Below are 19594 nucleotides of genomic sequence, written 5' to 3'. Positions count from 1 at the left end.
AGACCACCAATTAAAAATCCCTATCTGTTCAACCAAATTTTGCAATTTTCACAGCTTTCTAAATATTTTACCTTAAGTTTAACTTCCAGGAAACTAGGTATATCCTGAATTGTACATGTATCCCCTTTCTACATGCCAATTTTCAACTAATGTTTAAAGTCTTGTAACAAATTTCTGAACTTGAAAAGACAGGTACTACCAAAATAACTCCCGGTTTTCTGGAAATCTTAAATTAGTGTACTATGTAGCGCATTAATCCTGAATTTTTAATGCAAACTCATAGGCAAGTGAATTTTGGCTCAAAATGGTCTAAATATATTTCCCTTTCACCAAAAGTTTCATTTCTGCAAATTTGTTGGTTAGTTTAAGTAAACAATGACATCAAAAGCACTATTTTGTTCTAAATTGGAGGGAGTAATTGGTGGTCTGACACCTAAAGTTTATACTTTTTATGAAAAAAAACCCATTTTGGATGAGAAGTAAGTTTTAAGATAAAATTAAAACATTTTTAATTTATAAACATTTTAAAAAACTACAGTTAAGATGAAAACTGTTTTGTTTGTCATTGAACCGAAATAGAGGAACAGTGTATTCGATGCTTTTGTCCATTTTTTGTATTTCTATATGTATCATTGAGACACATGAAATATCAATGATTAAATACATTAGCAACACTATGTTTGGACTAACGTAAGATTTTTCTCTCTTGTTTTAAGAACAGCTAAATGGAATCAACAGACACAAACATTGTCAGCAACTTTGACGTTCAGTTGGAAGAAGCAAAACATGACTGTGATGTTCCACCACTTCTAATACAATGTCAAAACGTTATTATATCGAATCTCACCATATCTAAAGCAGTTAGTCTCATTTCATCATGTTCATTCCTAAAACATTTTTCTCTTGACAAACTGTCTGATGCGGTATTAGAATGCATATCAGAGAACTTCCAGTTTGCAGTTGAAAATGGATTGTTTCATGAATTATCACATAAAGACTTTAAATTTTTGTTGAATAATGAAAAATTGACTGTTTTTAAACATGGAATACCAATTGAAAATTATGAAGCATGTATATTTGCTTCATTAGGTAAATATTTATCTGCTAACAACATGGAAAATGACGAATTAGTAGAGGACTTATTAAGCGTCATCCGTCTTTCTGATATACCTTCAAATATGTTAGAAAGTATAACAAATGAATATACAGTCTTTCATGCTTTTAAAGCACGCATATGCACAACACAACGAACGCAAACACCGCTTAGTAGAAAGTATTCCAAATCCGAAAGAACTCTAGTTCCCTATCAAGAGTATGCTTCCATTCCAAAAATGTATTTGGAAGAATATAGATTTGGAATTGTCAATTGTTTTAATGATTCGGACTTGATTGAGATAGATGACCGACCTATTACAATTGGAGTATGGATCGTAAAATGGGATGGTATTGATCTTTTAGGTGGATTACATATTCATTACAAAAGTGGTGAACGTCTAGTTCATGGCACAAAACCTGCTATACATGATCTTGTAAACGAACACGAATTCACTCTTTACGAGGAAGAAGTTGTGACTAAGATACTAACATGGCATGGTATGTTTATTGACAGTATAATTTTCTTTACAAATATGGACCGTAAATTTGGCCCATATGGTGGAGGCGGAGGTCACAGAAGCGATTGGGATATACCACCTAGCAACCATGGCTATTTTCATTCGTTTAAGGGCAAGGTAGTTAAACATAGATATGCTAATTCTGTAGCATATTTACAGTTTAACTGGGTTGCTTATGGAAAAGATGGTTATAAGGAAATTTTGCCCACCGATGATATGTTTAGTTGTGAAAGAACACATGGGTTTAACGAAATTGATAGAATAAATGATATAGATTAAAAAACAAACAAGAATTATTTACTCTGTCATCCAGTGTAACATGTGTAATAATAGTTTATTGCCTTCCGTCGAAAATCATTTCTTCTTACATGTGTGTTGATACACAATATAAAGGTAAACGCTGCACGAGACTACCGAATTCGATGCACACTATAATCAAATGAACAGAACAAATACATGTGTTGTTCATGTATATTGATAGATGGATGAATGAATGTTTTGAAGGTCCGATTGCATTATAAGGAATTGAACATATAATTGCGATCTGTATATAAATGCTGCTTTATACTAGAGCACTCCTTAATTTATCTATAAAAAGACCAGTCAGTCTATGCTTTTACTGCTAAATGAAGGAAATAACAAGTGTATGACTCTTATCCGACCCCGAATACGAATAACGAAATGACTGGGAAAATACGAGCTCGGTATTAAAATAAGAAAACCTTACGACATGTTTCATTTTGTTTGAAATTTCGTTTTTCCCGTTTGTTATTTGTATGAGTTTTATATAGATATAAATAAGAACTAGTTCAACTGGTTCTAAAAAGTACTTTGTATGATGCATAGGTCACGAAAAATAATTGCGGTTTGAACAGATGTCAGATGTGAAAGAACAATATACAGTTTGGAATATAAATGTATCAGAAGTGAAATTGCTCGCAGTTGTGACGATTCAAAGTTTTTCCGATTGTATACAGTTGATGAAACGTTTATGGTGTTCAATTCAGTTTCTGTTCTTGATGATTTGAGACAATTAAATAACACGGAAAAGGTATCATTACTAAAGGTATAGCTCATGGTGCAGTGTCGTTGTATGATAACTGTTTTGATAAATACTCTTGAAAAAATAGTCAATTTGATCAATCTTTCCGATGTCCGTTTTGTGTTCAGGAAAATTGCAGTATATGACTATATTTAATACAAAATGATCTAAGATAATGTTAAAGATAGCGAAATACTTCTGAATCATACGTACATGCGATGAAGTTTAGACAATAAGAATAAAACGTTTCGGAAAAAGAACAAATCACACAAAATTGGTGATACACATTAATGGAACAGTCAACGAATACCCGATAGTCCTTTGCCTGATGTTAAAAAAAGAAACAGCTAATTTGTGTTCTGCTGTGGCTAGTTGATTTATAATAGTAATATCTCAAAACAATATTGCCGGCTTAGCATCATTTTTACAGAATATAGAAATAAATGCAATACGATTTTTCCCCTTCGGATTGGTCAAAACAATGGCTTTTATGGCACTCATAGAACAGCTCTGGGGAAAACGTTTACTTTTATCGACCAAGACATATCACCAGAGGTTCTGTTCATTCACGCAACAGTCAGCACTGTTCTTAAGGAACAGGAAAAGTCAAAGTACAGAACAGACTCTTCAAGACAATACAACAAATGAGGTAACATGTAAGTATCTCTGTGAGTTTATTAACAATCGTGAAATTAAGTCTAATGATCAACTTATTTAAGTTAAATGGTATTTGAAAAAAAAAAAAATGTTTTTTTTGAAAATTGTTTTGGCAGGCATATGATACATATTTTATCTTACATACTGTAAAATCTGTTTAAAAAAAACTTAAGATGGTTTAAATATATGTTTATTAAATAAATATACTCATATGCGGCTTAGCTTAGCGAAAGGTAGTGCGACATAATCAGTCAAACAAACTTTATTAGATTAACTCTCTAAGGAACGATCGTTTCCATTGGTCAATTCAAACCTTCGACCTCACATCTTCGAAAATAGAACACACATACTATAACGTTGAATGGACTGATTAATATTCACGTATCTGGTCAAGGTCGTTTAAACCTTCTATCGACATATTCTCATACATGATTCCAATCACAATTCTAGCTTTTATAAATGTGCATGTGAAATTCATTGGTTTTATAGTTTTCTGCAATTGGTAGTAAAGTTTAAACTTTAAAATCTTAACAGTTTTCACATCTAAATATTCAATTTAAATGTCTCCTCTAGATCAAAGGACGACATCAAAAGTTCAATGTAGGATAAAAAAAAAACTCAATTCACATATTTTTACATTTATCCCCCCCCCCCCTTGCTTATCCTGCATTTTCTTTTACTCAATGGACTCGATGAATTAACGTTGTACTTGAAAAACGAAACCGTACTTTTCTACAAACACTTCATATTCTTTTCCAAGTTTTATGTATTCGACATAGGATAGCGATTTTTTTCTGATTCCGTTTACTTGAAGAAAAAAAAATCCCGAAATTGTAAGTAAATTCATAACATGTAACCAACCATGCTTTGTTAAGAAAAAACGGAGATGGCCAATCATGGCACAGGGGATGATTAAATGTAGTTTATAAACTCCAACGATATACTTCATTAGGTTTTGCTATTCTCGGTTGAAAAACGAACGTAAATTATATATTGTAATAAAATTGAGAATGGAAATGGGGAATGTGTCAAAGAGACAACAACCCGACCAAATAAAAAACAACAGCAGAGGGTCACCAACAGGTCTTCAATGTAGCGAGAAATTCCCGCACCCGGAGGCGTCCTTCAGCTGGCCCCTGAACAAATATATACTAGTCCAGTGATAACGAACGCCATACTAATTTCCAAATTGTACACAAGAAACTAAAATTAAAATAATACAAGACTAACAAAGGCCAGAGGCTCATGACTTGGGACAGGCGCAAAAATGCGGCGGGGTTAAACATGTTTGTGAGATCTCAACCCTCCCCCTATACCTCTAACCAATGTAGAAAAGTAAACGCATAACAATACGCACATTAAAATTCAGTTCAAGAGAAGTCCGAGTCTGATGTCAGAAGATGTAACCAAAGAAAATAAACAAAATGACAATAATACATAAATAACAACAGACTACTAGCAGTTAACTGACATGCCAGCTCCAGACTTCAATTAAACTGACTGAAAGATTAATATTTATAGACCGTTGGTTTTCCCGTTTAGATGGTTTTACACTAGTAATTTTGGGGACCTTTATAGCTTGTTGTTCAGTGGCTCCGTGTTGAAGGCCGTACATTGACCTATCATGGTTTACTTTTATAAATTGTTATTTGGATGGGGAGTTGTCTCATTGGCATTCACACCACATCCTCCTATATCTATGTAAATAGACAGACACAAACAGTTTTTAAAAAAGTGTTTATTCATTAAATCATCAAATGTATCGATAGAAAGGTGAGTTTCTTCTTGTGCATGCATTTAGTCATCCTTAATTTCTTGATATTTTGTTTATCAGTTTATCATACACGTTTCGTTTTGTATTTCATTTTAAAGACGAATACATACTACATATACTTTAGCGGAAAGTTCAACAATGTTATGCAGCTCTATTCTTACAGTATAAAATTGAAAGATAAATGTTCATCCATTTAAAATCGAAAACAGTACATTTATATTTAAAAAAAAAAGAAGATGTGGTATGATTGCCAATGAGACAACTATCCACAGGAGACCAAAATGACACAGAAATTATCAACCATAGGTCACCTTACGGCTTTCAATAATGAGCAAAGCCCATACCGCATAGTCAGCTATAAAAGGCCCCGAATTCAAACAAGAGAATTGTTCCTTATAAACTACGATTTCTCACAAGTATTAATTTATTATTTAGTTCCACACATGCATAAGAAATAATCTTCGCCGATGTAACATTTCAATTTATTACAACAAAATGCCTTCACTGAATTCATTCAGGTGCACCAATGATACGATTAAAGTTATTTTGTTTCTATCTTTGGGGGACAATTTCCTCCGTTTATGGTACGCTTATAGCTACATTTTTGTACTGTGTGTATGTTTTATAGCATGAAAATAATAAAAGAGGAATGTCAGTGCAACCACTGATTAATGATTGTAATGGATCATTATTATGAGATACTTATTATAAGTGACTACGACATTGTTAGGATTATAACCTATCGTCAGTATGAAAGAAATTAAAAGTGGTTCATATATTCATCCGTATAAAAGCGGCACATGTATTTTATTTTATCCTTATATTTCTCATCATGCCGGGTAATACGGGGCGCCGAATGGGACTCTTGTGGTTTTGTACTCAAAATTCAATTTTGTACGGACAAAAGTGACTTTTGTTCAACAAAAATAAGTTCAGTTTAACAAAATTTGTATCATACTACAAATTTAAAATTTTGTCATACAAAATTATCTATCAGCGGACAAAAGTCACTTTTGTCATGACAAAATTCATTTTTGTTACACAGACTTGAATTTTGTTACCTAATTTGAAAAATTTTGTATTCAAATTAGTTTAGTTTGGTTTCTGTGAACTAATTTGCATACAAAATCGACTTTTGTTACACAAAATTGACAAAAATGAATTTTGTCTCAACAAAATTGACAAAATTGACTTTTGTCTCAACAAAATTGACAAAATTGAATTTTGTCTCAACAAAATTGATGTTTGTCTCACGAAAGTCAATTTTGTCTCACTAAAGTCAATTTTGTCTCATAAAAGTCAATTTTGTTGTTACAAAATTGAAATTTGTCGTCACAAAAATGAATTTTATCGTCACAAATTTGACTTTTGTCTCAACAAAATTGACAAAATTGACTTTTGTCTCAACAAAATTAACAAAATTGACTTTTGTCTCAACAAAATTAACAAAATTGACTTTTGTCTCAACAAAATTAACAAAATTGACTTTTGTCTCAACAAAATTGATTTTTGTCTCAACAAAATTGACAGAATTGACTTTTGTCTCAACAAAATTAACAAAATTGACTTTTGTCTCAACAAAATTGAATTTTGTCTCACAAAATTGAATTTTGTCTCACAAAAGTCAATTTTGTCTCACAAAAGTTAATTTTGTCTCACAAAAGTCAATTTTGTCTCACAAAATTGAATCTTACCTCACACAATTGACTTTTGTGATTTAATTTCCATATCAGGTAACAAAAGTCAATTTTGTATGCAAATATGTTTATATTTGCATACCTTTTACTATAGACAAAATTGACTTTTGTCATGACAAATATGAATTTTGTTTACAAAAATGAATTTTGTCATGACAAAAATTAATTTTGTCTACACAAATGAATTTTGTCATCACAAAATTGAAGTTCTCACAAAACAAGTCTGCAGCACATAGTTTTGTAAGACAAAAATGATTTTGTTATGACAGAATTGAATTTTGTACAAAACCACAAGAGTCCCATTCGGCGCCCCGTAGGTACAAGATAATTGAGTTGCTGCATGCAAAGAACTTAGAATATTACTTAAAACAATTTCGACCCCACTATTTGAAGTTAATAACTATCAGTATAATATTTCGACCCCACATTTTGAAGTTAATAAAACATTTATTTATTTCTTTTGACCAAAGGTTTGTAAACTATACAAATCATTGTTTTTACGTTCGTAGTAACATAGTAAATTCCACTGTCGGTCACCTGTGTCAATTCACGTGCACACTTATTACATTGTTGTTGTATTTAAATATTTCGGCCAATGCAATGAGACGTAACAAGTTGTTGGTTTGTGATACGCCAGAATGTTATCAATGAACTATCAAACGCTAAAGTCGACTGCATTTCAGTATAAATATATTGTTTTTTCTCAAAATACTTTTACGTTTTCTACATCCATTATCGACTGATTTACATATAATCGGTCAGTATCTAAGAACTGGATTGTTTCTCTTCGTATTTATTTGAGCAACATAATTATCAATCTAAATGAAAAATCAGCATTGCATTGGCCTACTTGTCAAGTTGTGATTAATTTTACACATGATTCTAGCATCTTTATACCAGATTTCTGGAGGTAGAGAAATCTAAAATCATATTTATGATTTACTATGATTCGGATCAAAACAAAACAAAAGCAGTTTCGTCGCATAATATTCAGTTATATGACGAGAATATTAAATATGTACAAGGACATGACGGACTTTCATTTCTAGAAGTTGATTTGTGTAATTTTGATATAGAATATTAGGTTTGACTTATTGAGGATATGTATGAAGTTATCTTTTTTTTTTATTTGCAGATCCAAAGGAAATAGTTTGGGGATTAGCCAATGGTTCAAAATTTGCCAACATGGTTATGCATTATCCTTAATCGAATGACTACTATTGTAACACCTATTCTCAGAATAAGTGTCCACGGTTGGAAAATAATTTCTAATTCAAAAAGTTGTAACAAACATCAATATTTATATTTTATTTCAAACATAAGCATACAACAAATCAAAATGCAAAACGGCAGATCTCAACCAATAGAAATAAAAAAGAAAATACAATGCCAAAATATGGGTATAGAGTATGCTGTAATCTACGTTTCAGGTACTTATGCATAGATTCAAATGAATAGTTCAAACATATTTTGTAAACTTGAATAGTTTTCAATGGCTAAATAAACTGATAATAATACAGTCAAATAACTGTAAAAGTTTCTCCTCAAAATTCCTATTAAAAAAAAACATTGGATCGAAATATAAACTGATAAAAATTTGGTATAAAACATGACAATAATATGACAGCTTACATTTTCAGTATTAAAAAACATGCTCAGTGTATGCAAACACTCTACATGTTGTGTATTGCCTCTCATCTGATGAAAAAATAATTACTACACATCTTTTTAAAATGTTTTCATAACAAACTTGGATTGCCAACAATGAAACAATAACGTAAATTACACAAAACTGTAACGTATCTTACAAAGAAAAATTCTCTCATAATCAGGATTGTTTCATCCTTCTTCCTGAATTCTTTCAAAATGTATGAAAAAAGAAATATTGTAACAACATTTTGGGTGTTTTATCATTAAACTGTAAATGTTTTACAAATATAACGTAAATTACACTTTATAAAAAAAGAACGTTCTTTCTTGATTTTCAGTTTTTAAGCATCTGTTTAAGTATTAGATCTTAACTGTAACAAACTACAGGCATTTCTATAGTCCTGAGGATCAATTTCAAAGCTTCGACCACTCCGTCCAACTTTATTGGGCTCTCTAATGTTACACAATATGTCTGTGACCTGTAACCATATTTTGTCTTCTGGATTTGGCCATTTATACAAAGGATTTCCAGTATTCCTTCCTTGACTTGGCCGCAAAAAATTAACTTGACATTCTTTATCAGTTTCATCGATGTCTGTTATTTTTCCAACGTGCCATGCATTATCATATATTGCCGCAACAAATTGGTCGACGGCGATGAGTATCTCAATCCTGTCAGCTTCGACTTCAGCTGTTTCAACATGCTCATTTTGATTTATATTGGCCTCTTTTTCTGGTACTACAACACGACCAGCATTCTCTCCTTTCAATATGTTTGACTCTGAGTAATCATGGAAATTACCTATCAAACATTCCTCACAGTAACAGGAAGTCACGGTCGTCTTGACTATACCTTTAGATACACCAACCACACAGTGGACCTGCATTGTTCCCTTCAATGGAATTATGTGTTTGTTGAACTCTGAAATCTCTAACCTGCTATCTGTGCATTCTGTTGAATTGTAATAAATGTATTTAGCACTCGTGTGGTGCTTTTGCACTCTTTCAAAGTACTCAGGTGCATCCTGTACTGTTATTTTTCCTTGTCTGACGGCGAGGTCTGCGGTACGTTTTGATGTTCCCCCAATGCCATCGCATGGCCCTTTTCCGTGCCCGGTTTCAAAATAGTTCCAAATGGCATTGACACCAAATATATTTTTATGATCAGACACAATGTAGAAGGCCGTCTTGTTACGATATTGTGAACTTGGACTATCTGTCCAGTAGTGAACAACCTTCAGATTATTGACATGATTCTTTATTTCAGACAAAAGCTTTTGAATGATGGTATAAACAGATCCTATGTTGTGCCCAAGATCGTCGGAAACGAAGACATAGTTTTTATGTTCAAGTTCCTTCTGTTCGTTCTTGAAATAAACAACAACTGGATGTAGGGTAACAGCACTCGAATTCCAATATGCACTCTGAACTTCATCGGCTGAAGTACATGAAAAGTTTTCGGCAAAGTCCATCTGCACGATTACATTTTCACACGGTAAATTTTCTTTCAGATTGTTTAAGGCTTGGTATTGAAGTCGAACTCTTGACACGTGTTCTTGAAAATCACGAACTTGAGTATGTACAATTGAAATGAAGCTGTCCCTTGTTTCCTCTCTCTCAACAATTTTTGTTCTTTTTTTGCCATCTGCCATCTCAACCTTTTTCCACTGTTCATACCTGACATTTTCATTTCGAATTTCTGAGAGTATCTCTGGGAGTGGCTTGTCTTTTAGCTGCCTTACAAATTCATCGGGATTGATGGTTACGTTGGCACCTGACGTTTTCATGTTCTTAAGGGCTAACGCCATGTTTTGGTGCTTTTGGCAGAGGCATTTATTTCTACTTAAATGTTTGGTCAGGCATATATGCTTTGGTCTCAAACGACAGAAGGTAGCAAGTGAAATTTTCTTCGGTGACTCAGTTTTGAATTTGAGATGCAAAAATAACATGCTGTCGTTAAGAACTCTTTTTTGTATATGACCGGTTTCAGTTTTCTTTTTATCGTTTTTGCCAGGCATCATTCTGCTATTATCGTCTCTTTCTAAGAATGTGACGACGTCTCCACGAAGTATTTCTCTTGATTCTACACGCTTCCTCAATAAAGGAAAAGAGAGCAATTTGTTGGAACACACTGTGGCCTTGAAGTGATGACGTCTTATTCCGGATTTGATGCCTAACATTTTCTTCATCTTGTACTTCTTGATTATTTCTCCGTTAACAATTTTCTTCAAAACGTGTTTTCCCTTCAACCCATTTGATTTCCAAGCAGCCCCTATCTCTTCTGTTATAACATTTGCAAAGAGTAGTTTTTCCTGGATCTTTTTTGGAACCTTATGTGGTGTCAGACCCTCTTCTCTGATTTCTTGTATAGTTCTTTTTCTAGGTGTCAGAGCAATTGATGTTGATGTAGAAGGGCTATTTCTGGAGGAGGATGATGTAGTAGGATTTCTTATGATAGTTTGTGTTTTCTTTTCCCTGTTTATTAATCTCTGATATCGCTTTGATACGGTCCTAATTTTTCTATTGAGTAGTTCATTTTTGTCTGTCAGGTCTGCTATTGTTCTTCTATGTTTGGCGTTGGCACGATTTACTCTAGCTCTGGTTCTTTTCTTTGTAGCCAGTGACGGTAACTTAACTATCAATTGTTCAGTCACAATGTTAACTGTAGATGTGACATCTGATGATGATGATATTTCTGAACATTGCTCCAAGTTATTAGCTACTGTTTTGGTTTGCTCCAAATTATTAGCTACTGTTTTGGTAAGATTCTTTTTCTTTAGCCTATGTTGTCGAACCCATTCACGAACCTTTTTACGCCTTTCATTTGCCTTTCTTTGTGGCTTTTCTTCTATTGGCACATAGTATCCTTTGACTCTTTCTCTTTCTTTTTTAAGATAAGCTTCTCCTTCTTTCTGTTTTTTTCGCTCTCTATAGGCTTTCTGAATTTCAGCCTTTGATTTTCCCATTTCTGAAAATAAAATAAAATTTGATTAAATCAACAGAACACAAATTAACTACAGCATTATAAAGCCAGCTATCTGAAATGATGGTAGAAATTCTTTGATATACTCTTAATAAGAATGCGTAATCTACGTTATCAAGTTGTGTAGTCTACGTTATAACATTTTGCACACGTTAAATGAGAGGATACTTGGAAATTAAATAGCAATGAAGCCGTTAAAATAACGATAAACACCCTTGCTGTTGTTTACATGCTTTCAAAACATGTTTGACTTGACACAGCAAAAGAAATGTTATAAATTATAAGCCTTTCTGTAGCCATAAGTAAGCTACGTTATCAGGGATTCAAAGGAGCAAATATGCAATATATTTACACATCTGGATACACAATGGAATAAGTTTGCAAAATTCATGAACAATTATGTCTATTTTTATAAATTTTTGGGATGCTAACTTCTTTGTACCTTATTTGTACAACATAACATTCGGACACTACTGATCACGTAAATTACCAATTTTTCTAGTGTTTTTAAATTGAAAATACATGCTGTAAATGCTTATAGCCTCTAATGAATGCATCACAAAAGGTTTGATAAATATGCATTTAACTTTATATATAATCTTGAATCACAACGAAAGACAATATAAACTCCTTACCTGAATTTAAGCTGAGTATTCCACATTCATATATTTTGAAAAACCTTGAAGGTCAAATGACGCTTTCCTTATATGACGTCAGACGAAATATGAAAACAAAGAACCACTGGCGGTAGAATAACGTCAAAATTTCCGTACTAACGTCGCGTTTTATTGTCATATTGTATAGCAGGTAACGTAATTTACAAAACGTAAATTACAACCACCATCTATTTTCAATTTTTCAGCAAGTTCTAAAGCCTCAAATCTAAAACACCGGGTATTTAATTGGTCTTTACAATAAGGTGTACCTTTTAAGGCAAACAATAAGCATTAATTCACATACTTATGTTAGTAATCGCTATAACGTAACTTACAAGCTTATAGCAACGCTCGTTTTCGGTTTCATAAAATGTAAAAAAAAATATTTCAATGAATTTCAAGACAAAGTTTGTACATATGTTTAACAGCAATACTTTTAAAATAAGTTTGGTCTAGTTAACATTCGTTAAATACTATATGTAGTAAAATTGTATAAATTTTAAGCTTAACAACGTAGATTACATAGTTTTCGGCGACATCAGAAAAAAAGGTGTATTGAAAAAATGTATATATTTGAATGAGAACTGTTTTTTTCACTTTGTTGTAACGTTAATATGCTACAAGAAAACACTTTACATTGTTCAGAACTATAGATTGGTTTTTATTTGGCAGTTGTTTCATTATAGCCCTATGCCTGGCGACATGCATTTTTGGTGAAATTAGCGTACTTTCGACACTAAAATTTTACTAAACTAATGTAGGCAAGTCAAATAAATTGATTGAAATCATTAAATTATATATATCTTCGTATAAAAATCACAATAATTGACAGATATATGCTGTAATACTCCCCTCGGGCATCAGCGACAAGGATTTCACAAGCGTGGACACTTATTCTGAGAATAGGTGGTAAACACACATTTTATTTCAGCAAATTTTGAATTTTGAGTTTCGAAATGAATTTTATCCAGCAGTTTCTGCACTGTGACGTTTTTATGTATTGGTGTTTTGATATAACAAGGTATCAACGTGTCTTTCCTTTATCAAATTTTAATTTATTCTATTTAATGGAATAATAATATTAGCTGAAATATAATCTATGTTAAGACACGTTGATATCTACTTTTTGTTTAGAAAATAATCGCAGATGTTTCAATCAAACCTATCAACACGTTAAAGCCTATTACAAAGGCTATTTAAAGGTTTATTGTTTCAAGATATAGTTCTGAACATGATTTTTTCACTTGAATAAGGAGTTTCTTTACGATGTCGTTTAAGAATGTTTCTCGTGCTGCAGTAAGCTTATTTAAAAAGAAATTATATTGTTTTTTATGATACACATGAGCAAATGTGTATTGATCAGAGTAAAATATATTTTCATAAAAGAGGAAACAAGGGTATGATTGAATTAATTATATCCTGTTAAATGGTAAAACAAACTTCCAGATTCGTATTGGTTTGAATAAACACAAGTTTGGATTGCATAGTTTAAGAAGCGGCGAATTAATGAGTTTCTGATTACAACATATGGTAAATAGTCATCAGATTGCTACACAGTTTTGTTCTATTATTTAGGTCTTTCCATTTTTCGTGGAAAGACCTTTTGTTTTTCTTCTGATTTTTTTTTTATTCTGACGTCTGAGATGCTTTTTTGTTTTACAACATATCAAATGGATTTTTGGCCAATGATGTTGTACAGTAATGGGGGTTTCAAAACTCACCCTGTGTCACCAAACACTTATTCTTATAGGAGTTATTTCCCTGCGTCCCCTTTTTCTTGTTATCGCTATATCTCTAAAACGGTAACAGATTTTAACAAACTGTGTTCACCACATTGTTCGTCTACTCTTAAGAATGATTTGGTTTATTTTGACTGGAGTGATCTGAAGACATCTTATGGGAGTTATTTCCCTTTGAAAATTTAAGATAGGCGATATGTTGAATGAATTCACACATTATAAGTCGTAGAGGCCTAAAGTCTTTTGATATAGAGTCCTTGGTCCATTTGAAGGAAATTGAGGTCAAGGTGAAAGGTCAAGGTCATGTTCTCAATTTTGAATTTTGCTTGTTATTGTTATTCAAAAGAAACTGTTTATGATATGATGTGTTTGCCATCACTGACATATGACCTTGAAATTGAGGTCAAGGTCAAAGGTCAATGTGACGTTCTAAATTTTGACCTTTGCCAAAAATCTACATTAAATATCAACTGTTTTGGTTGATTAAAGTACGTTTTTGTTTTATTTCAATTCAAATGAGTCAGACTGTGCTGTCTTCGATCTGACAGTAAGTATAACCACAAGTAAGTACAAGTCCATAAAATGTTGTTCTATAACATCGTACATCGAGTTGTGTGGTAAAAAAATGAAGAAAAAAAAAATAACCCTTATTAATGTTAATTAGGCATTCCATAGATTTTTCAGCAAACAAAGGAAATATTACGCATGATTATAATTTCTACATAGAAATACGCAAAATCACTAAATACGCGGTTTACCAAATGAGTACAAGAATAATTGAAGATAAAAAATATAAAAACTTACATTAAGGTAGATTTTTAAAGGTAGAATAAGCTAAACAGACATCTGAATAAATTCACGTGATGTGCGTCTCAGAATAGATTGTAAAAGGGAGATAATAAAAAAAGTATTTATGGAAACCACGATTACGAAAAATGGAGTACAGTACACTCCCCACCTGACATTACATTATGTCACTATTATAAAAAAAACAAAAAACTAATGAATCGTTACAGTCATTGACATTTACAGTTTTTCCAAAAGTTGTATGAATGAACAGTCAGTCTTCAGTTGTGAGAAGGACCATTTCGGCAATAGGTCTCGTGTAAAGCGTTGTTTTACCATCGTTCGTTACTCTAATCTCGGCTTTCCTTCCAAGTCCATCGTCACTTTTTATTGCGTTAATAACTAGGCCGAGTGGCCAATTGTTGCGTTGTGTTGTCAGATCTTTTAAAATAACAATGTCAACATTCTTAATATTAGGCTCAACGTTCTGCCATTTTCTCTTAGATTGTAAAGTTTGGAGATATTGCGTTCTCCAACGTTTCCAAAATTGGTCGGCTAACCCTTGCGCTCTTTTCCATTCTGATTTAAGCATGTCTTTAAATGAAAATGTTCCCAAATCAGTCGCCTCGAAAGAATTTGGAAGTTTCTGAGTTAATAGTTGGTTTGGCGATAGAATGAACGGTCCGTCTGGATCGGATGATACAGCTACAAGTGGTCGTGTGTTTAAAATTGCCAAAACTTCGGCCATGAAAGTACAAAGTATGTCATGAGTTAAAAATCTGTTTTGTGTTCGGATAACATATAATTCAAAACACGTCTAATTGTTCCAATCATTCTTTCCCATACCCCTCCGAAGTGAGAAGCATGGGGCGGGTTAAATTTCCACTCAGTTTCGGTATTATACAAGTGTTGCTTTATCGCACCATCTTCGACGTTAAGCTGGGGTCACACATTCACGATTTTACTGCCGTCCTTGACAGGACCATTCCCGATTACAATTTGTCAAAAGTCTGATCAAGATCCTGTGAATCGTGGATGAAATTCAAACTTTAATTAAAATTTGAAAAACTAATAATTTTATCACGACAACAATCAGATATTGTCCAGAAAGCGTCGATATTCAACAGTCTCCAAGCGAATTTATCCCGTTCTCAATCCGCTTCTAATCCAATTTGTATCTTTCGCAAGGTAAAATCCGACCGAGTATGTTACGACTACGTCCCGATTCTACCGAATTTAATCCGACAGAGATCAGACAGTGACCAGACAGTGAACCGACGCTGACGGAAGTTATCCGTTCGAAAACTGTCGGCATAATCGGGATGAGCAGGTACTGTCGGAATGTTATCCTATTTAGGTCCGCTCTATCGCATTGCAAACGGCTTTGTCTTGTCTCAGTTGTATTTCAGTAATTGTCGGGACTCTGACTTGTGTATTATTGACGAATTTCGTATTAATAACGGGACTGTTCCGGAACAGTTTCGGCAAAAACGGTTCGCAATCCTCACAAGATCTGGATGCAATCTGGACTCAATCGGCAGAAAAACAGCAATGAAAAATTTGTAGGATCCTTTACTATAGATAATTGAGCTGATCTGTAACAATAACATCTCCATGCCTTATATATCATGTACTGTAGTACGACGCTAGATCAAAACTGACGAGGAAAGGTAACAAACGGCCACCGAAAGCTTTATTATTGTGAAGCCCAGGTGGTCGTGTGGTCTAGCGGGACGGCTACAGTGCAGGCGTTTTGGTGTCACGATATCTCAGTAGCATGGGTTCGAATCCCGGCGAAAGAATAACAAATTTTGCGAAAGCAAATTTGCAGATCTAACATTGTTGGGTTGATGTTTAGACGAGTTACATGTATATACATAATGTACACAGCCATGTATCACCATCATTGCTGGTGATCAGATGGATAAATCTGTTGTAGAGTTGTCACTGACTCAGACGTACTTATATATATATGATTAGTATTGCCGCGCTTTGAGTTCATGCATAGCTCATGCCATTTGAAAATAAATATATATCATTTAAATATTAAAAAGTATCGCATTCACTTTCTACAGTACTAATTTGAATACTTGTGCCGTGATTTAAATATTCAGTATGTACGTCCAAAGCTATAGTCTGTTTCGAATTACGCAGCGCAAAACTATTTGTCGCCAATCGTCAAGTGGAATATAAATATGAAATATGAATATGATAATTATGATATGAATGTGAAACATAACACTGAAAATACTAACAACATAAAATGTTAAATAAATGGAACAAAATATATTGGATACATATATCCGGTGACATTGATAATATATTTCGTATTTGATGTTATGATGACGTTTTGATGAGAAAGAAAAATAATAACCACATAATGATTCAAGTATATGAAATGTAAACGATGAATGAAGGAAGTTTTTTTTTAGAATATTGAATAAGCAGTCTATGGAAGAAGGGAATCGATAAAAACGTTTCTTATATGAAATAGCGATATTGTCTAATATGAACGAGTTGCATTGTGAGAAATCTCAGACGAATTTTTACATTTGTATGAAGAAAGGAAGATTTTGTCTTATTCTTCCTAAATCAGAGTAACATTTAACACGACAAAAGTCTGTCTGTATACCTTTAATGAATTATGTTATGTAATAATAAGCAAGCTGTATTAATACAAGGAAATCGATAAGTTGATTAAATGAAACATAAATGCACGATTTGTCATTTTATTAATATACACATTCAATCAATATAATGTAGCAAAATTTGTGGAATGCAATTTCGGTGATTTCAATTGTTTTCTTAACCAGTATCACCTATTATTCAAGGATACCGCTATATTTTATAATATGAATGCGATATTTTCTAATATAACAGCGATGTGTTTTTAGTATGAAAAATTTATGAATGCAATATTTTTCTTATATAACTGCGATAGTTTTCTCATATAAAATAAATAAGATAACATGTCACAATGTATGTAAAGAAAACCGAAAACATAATTCACAGTTACAGTTCATGACAGGTTTAATGTTATAGGGAGGTTTGGCATGCCACAAAACCAGGTTCAAACCACCATTTTTTTTCTTAAAATGTCCTGTACCAAGTTAGGAAAATGGCCATTGTTATATTATAGTTTGTTTCTGTGTGTGTTACATTTTAATGTTGTGTTTCTGTTGTGTCGTAGTTCTCCTCATATATTTGATGCGTTTCTCTCCGTTTTAGTTTGTAACCCGGATTTGTTTTTTTCTCAATCGATTTATGAATTTCGAACACCGGTATACTACTGTTGCCTTTATTCATAGACAAAATATCACAAAAATTTCGTACCTGTAACAAAATTAACGCATAAATGTACTAATCATGTCGAAAAATGTTGTTTTCCTTATCGATAGCTGACAATGCTAACAATCTGGTAAGTCCATTATTTTCGATCAATCGGTTATACCGAGTAATTCTATTTTCAATGATGATGCTATGGTGGTATTCAAATGTAGTTATTGTGATTATTCTACCGACTTATTTGATTCTATCTTAGGTCATGCTGTTAATATCCTCAAAGACAAAGAAATTGTGTACAATTAATGTTGTTCCGAATTTTGAAGATACCATCTGTCATTCTTATAAATCTTAAAACAAGTAATGAAAATCCAATTGAGCGGCCCACACTCAGACTATGAATAAAACAACTTCAAATACAACGAATGAAAATAAAATTGAGAATGGAAATGGGGAATGTGTCAAAGAGACAACAACCCGACCAAAGGGCAGAAAACAGCCCAAGGCCACCAATAGGTCTTCAACACAGCGAGAAAATTCCACACGCGGAGGCGGGCATAAGCTGGCCGCTAAACAAAATGTGTATTAGTTCAGTGAGAATGAATGTCACACTAAACTCCAACACGTATAATGAAAAAAAAAAGGCCAGAGACTCCTGACTTGGTACAGGCGCAAAAATGCGGCGGGACTAAACATGTTTTGTGAGATTTCAACACTCAACACTACCCTATACCTCTAGTCAAAATAGAATAAACATACACACAGCTATACGCACAGTAAAACTCAAAAGAAGTTCAAATCCGATGTCAGAATATTTAACAAAAGAAACTAGTAAGCAAAATGGCAATGATACATAAATTAAAAAAGGTCTACTAGCAGTCACTGGGATGCCAGCTCCAGACCTCAATTAAACTGATTGAAGATTATGTCTTCATCATATGAAAATTAAGCACAATCCCTCCCGTTAGTGGTTTGGTATCGCACAATTATACAATATATGAGAAGAACATAACTCGTATCATGCCAACTACTGGTTTTAAAATAAATGTGTTTGTTTCCGATGCAAAGACCCTATGAGTGAATCAATATTAATACCAAAATATGCCATCTTTAATGACCTGACTACAGTATCATAACTATATCCATTCTGAATAAGTATGTTCAAATGTTTAGTTGTGTTTTGAGGTGAATGTCGATTTATTTATCAAACAGAAGATGTATTTATTTTTAACATTGAAAAACTTGTTGACAAGAGAAAAAAAAAACAGTTCTTATTGAATATAAAAGACTTTCCCCGTTGGAAAAATAGTAACAAATACATTTTGACGTTTAGCAGTGACCTTAACACTGCTTATTAACATACAATGTTACTAATAGTGACATTAAAAAATACTCCTATCATATTTTAAAAGTATCCCATTCATATTAGAATTTATGGCATTTGTTTATTTGTGAACATAAGAAAAACACAGCACTTCAAATTTTACAATGACATAAACTTTTGCTTTTAACTAACTATTGAATATATAATTAGACTTAATTGTTTTTTGTATTTGAACAATATGTTTTAAAGTTGGTATTTTCTTAACAAAACATATTTATCATTGCCGAAAACAACCTATTCCGCATGGACTGTCTGCATATTTACAATTTCATATTAGACAATATCAATACTTCATATAAGAAACGCTTTTATCGATTCGCTTCTTCCATAG

At 32.8% G+C, this 19594-nt stretch overlaps 2 protein-coding genes across 2 annotated transcripts; one reads left to right on the top strand and one right to left on the bottom strand.

Moving 5' to 3' along the window:
* The first annotated feature begins 721 nt into the window (after positions 1 to 721).
* LOC139490148 (uncharacterized) lies at positions 722 to 8009 on the top strand. Its single transcript, XM_071277002.1, has 2 exons — positions 722 to 3311; positions 7919 to 8009. Exon 1 carries the CDS (start codon positions 726 to 728, stop codon positions 1890 to 1892), a length of 1167 nt encoding a protein of 388 aa, XP_071133103.1. The 5' UTR covers positions 722 to 725; the 3' UTR covers positions 1893 to 3311; positions 7919 to 8009.
* A 67-nt stretch (positions 8010 to 8076) lies between these two features.
* Positions 8077 to 12969, bottom strand: LOC139490138 (uncharacterized). The gene is made up of 2 exons (XM_071276992.1): positions 12052 to 12969; positions 8077 to 11401 (listed from the first exon to the last, which is right to left on the bottom strand). Exon 2 carries the CDS (start codon positions 11397 to 11399, stop codon positions 8787 to 8789), a length of 2613 nt encoding a protein of 870 aa, XP_071133093.1. The 5' UTR covers positions 11400 to 11401; positions 12052 to 12969; the 3' UTR covers positions 8077 to 8786.
* Positions 12970 to 19594: the final 6625 nt, after the last annotated feature.

This window comes from Mytilus edulis, chromosome 1, assembly GCF_963676685.1.
Source record: "Mytilus edulis chromosome 1, xbMytEdul2.2, whole genome shotgun sequence".
In the NCBI taxonomy this organism is placed as follows: Eukaryota; Metazoa; Mollusca; class Bivalvia; order Mytilida; family Mytilidae; genus Mytilus; species Mytilus edulis.
Note: the sequence above shows the minus strand (reverse complement) of the source record. Positions and strands in the feature narration are given on the sequence as shown.